The sequence below is a fragment of the Saprolegnia diclina genome (assembly GCF_000281045.1).
Source record: "Saprolegnia diclina VS20 unplaced genomic scaffold supercont1.40, whole genome shotgun sequence".
Taxonomy (NCBI): domain Eukaryota; phylum Oomycota; class Saprolegniomycetes; order Saprolegniales; family Saprolegniaceae; genus Saprolegnia; species Saprolegnia diclina.
The window spans coordinates 398,681-401,491 of NW_008246107.1; the positions used below are offsets into that span (position 1 = coordinate 398,681).

General features: G+C 66.2%; 1 protein-coding gene across 1 annotated transcript; it reads right to left on the bottom strand.

The window, feature by feature from the left end:
- Window positions 1-156: 156 nt before the first annotated feature.
- On the bottom strand, window positions 157-2,590 carry SDRG_11309 (hypothetical protein; the record flags this gene model as incomplete). The annotated part of the gene is made up of 2 exons (XM_008617341.1): window positions 157-170; window positions 196-2,590. The coding sequence occupies 2 exons, from the start codon at window positions 2,588-2,590 to the stop codon at window positions 157-159; spliced, it is 2,409 nt and encodes an 802-aa protein (XP_008615563.1).
- Between the last annotated feature and the right edge of the window lie 221 nt (window positions 2,591-2,811).

The following is a 2,811-nucleotide window of genomic DNA, read 5'->3' on the forward strand; positions in this document are numbered from 1 at the left end:
CCAACGAAGAGATCGTTGAGGCTGGAGTCGGCAAACGGCGCGCACGAGCAAACGGCTCGGGGTCCGGTAGCTGGCGCGGCACTGCGACGGCATCACGCTCGGGCCCAAGTGGCCCCACGTGGAACGTCGCTGGCGCAGCAGCAGTGTCGCAGATGATCACGGGTTCGTGGCTCGTCATCACTGCAGTAGCCGCACATAGAATGGCGGCTGGCTTGGCGCCGCACGAGATCACGTCGGGCGGACGGCCAGTAGAGCCGACGTCGCCGACGGCTGACCGTGAGGCAGCACTCCTGCCGGCCGAGACAGCGGTAGGCCGTGACGATGGCCACGGCAGTGGAGGAGCTCGAGCGAAAGGCTCGGGGTCCGGTGGTTTGGGCGACACCACCGTGGCATCACGCTTGGCCACATACGAGCCTGCGCGGAGCACCGTAGGCGCAACCACGTTACTGGCGACGACTTGAGCAACGGGCATGCTCGACGGTACCGGAGCGACCAAAGGGCACTTGGTGACCGACGCCTCAAGAGCACTCGTCGTTGTACCTGGCCCGGGGCAACCGGGCATTGGCACGTCGTCCGCACTTGTTGGATCCGCCCGCCGGGGCGTTGTTGCAGAGGCACCGTGATACAGATCGGCGTCGTGCACAAGTTGATCGTCGACGGCGGGCGAGACGGTCCACGCATTTGGTAGCACCACCTTGGTGGACGTGGGACAACCCTGCACCACTGCAGAGCTATCCATGCTTGCAGCAGACCGATAATACGAAGCCGACCCACAAGGCGTAGGCCCACTGCCCCCATGCACGCAAGCATGCATAGAAGCGTGGTGCGCGGCGGGTGCTTGAGCATCGTCCGCGGCAGGAGGCGCACACGAGCGGAGCAGAGGCGCCACGTCGCCACTTGACGACAAGGACGGCGCAACGACCAGCGGCGCCGGCGTCGCGTCATGCACCGTGTACGAAGCCACGGATACGTCGGCGCCATCGGTGGGTCCGGGCACTTGAGCCGGAGGCATCTCGTCGACGCACGGCGACGCGGGCGTCGCAGTTGCCCAAGGTGCTGGTCTGGCGGCCACAGCCGCGTTCATGTCGGCCAATGCGACACGAGCGCCGACGTTGGCATCAGGTCCGACCAGATGGACCACATGCGCCGGGTCAGCGTACGACGACACGGGCGTCGCAGCAACCGAAGGCGCAAGCACCGCGGTGGCAGCCGCGGGCGTGACGACGAGAGCGGCACGAGGGCCGACCTTGTCGCCAGGTCCAGTCGAATGGACCAAAGGCGTCCACCCCGTCGATGGTTTGACGGGCAACGCAGGCACCACGGCAACAGCCGAGGGCAAGACGGCGGGCACGACAAGAGCACCGACGTCGTCAGGTCCGAAAGTTTGGACCAAAGGCGCCCGCCCAATCGAAGCAGCGACGGGAAGCGCCGACACCGCAGCAGCTGCCGCGGGCAGGGTGACAGACACGGCGCGAGCACCGACGTCGTCAAAGGGTCCACTTAAACGGACCAGATGCGCCGTGTCGACAAAGGTCGACCCGGTCGAGGCATTGACCGGTGGCACCGGCGCCGCGGCAGCAGCCGTGGGCAAGACGACAGGCACAGCACAGGTGCCGATGTCGTCGAAGGGTCCAAGCAGTCGGCCCGAAGGCACCCGACCAGTCGTAAAGTCGACAGGCGTCGCCGGCTCCGCGGCAGCAGCCGAGGGCAAAACGGCGGGCACGGATCCGAAAGGTTGGACCATGGGCACCCGGCCATTTGTGAAGGCGACCGGTGGCGCCAGCGACACCGCAGCAATCGAGGGCGCGACGGCGGACTCGACGCATGGTCCGAAGTTGCCGGTGGATGCGCGTACCCCAAGTGCCACACCAGAGCTGATCGGGCTTGACGCAGACAGGCCAGGCGTAACCGACCCACTGCCCCCATGAGGACAAGCACGCATCGCATCGAGAGACGTGGCCGGGTAGGGCAAGGGCGTTGACGCGACCCCATGGCTTACGCTTGGTGGAAGCGACTTGGCGGGCAGCGAGCCGCGGAAAGAGTCCACGGCCGCCTTGGCGAGACGTGAATCGGTATCGTCACCATTCGCAGCACTGGCGGCGAGTCGGCGAGCCAGCTCGCGATTAATGGTGGCTTCAACCGAGAGCGCATACAACGCCGCCTCTTGACGACGCGCTTCCTCCAAACGGAGCGCTTCTTCGCGACGCAGCACTTCCTCCCGGTAGAACGCTTCTTCAAGACGGGCCGCTTCTTCCCGGCAGCGCGCTTCTTCCAAACGCATCGCCTCGGCACGGGCTCGTGATTCCCAATGAGGGTAGTACGGCGCCGGCAGCGGCGCGTACTGAGCTGGCGGGGCATAATACCGTCGGCTCTCTTCGAGCAGCCACTCCTGGTGGCGAAGCTCTTCATCACGACGCTGCAGCTCACGGGCCTGCTCTTGGTATGACCACTGCGCGTCGTGCGGCGCCAAAAGGGGCGCGTGATCGACGTCCACATGATACGACGTGTACTGGTGATACGACGTGTACTGGTGCACGGGCTGCGGCGGCAAATGCGCCACATGGCCGTACGCATAAGACGGCTCGGCCATCGCGCACGGATGCCCGTACGTATCGAACGGCTGTGCCGTCACGTACGGGTGGCCGACGGACTCCGCCAAACCGAAGCCGTAGGCCGGCCCACGCAAAACGGGCGCGGGCTGCTCGGGACGCTCGCCGCCGGCAGCGCCTGGCGAGTAGTACCCTTCAAAACGCCCAGACGTCTCCGGGCCACTGGACGGGACCTGCTGCCTAACGGCACGGCCGACGCCCA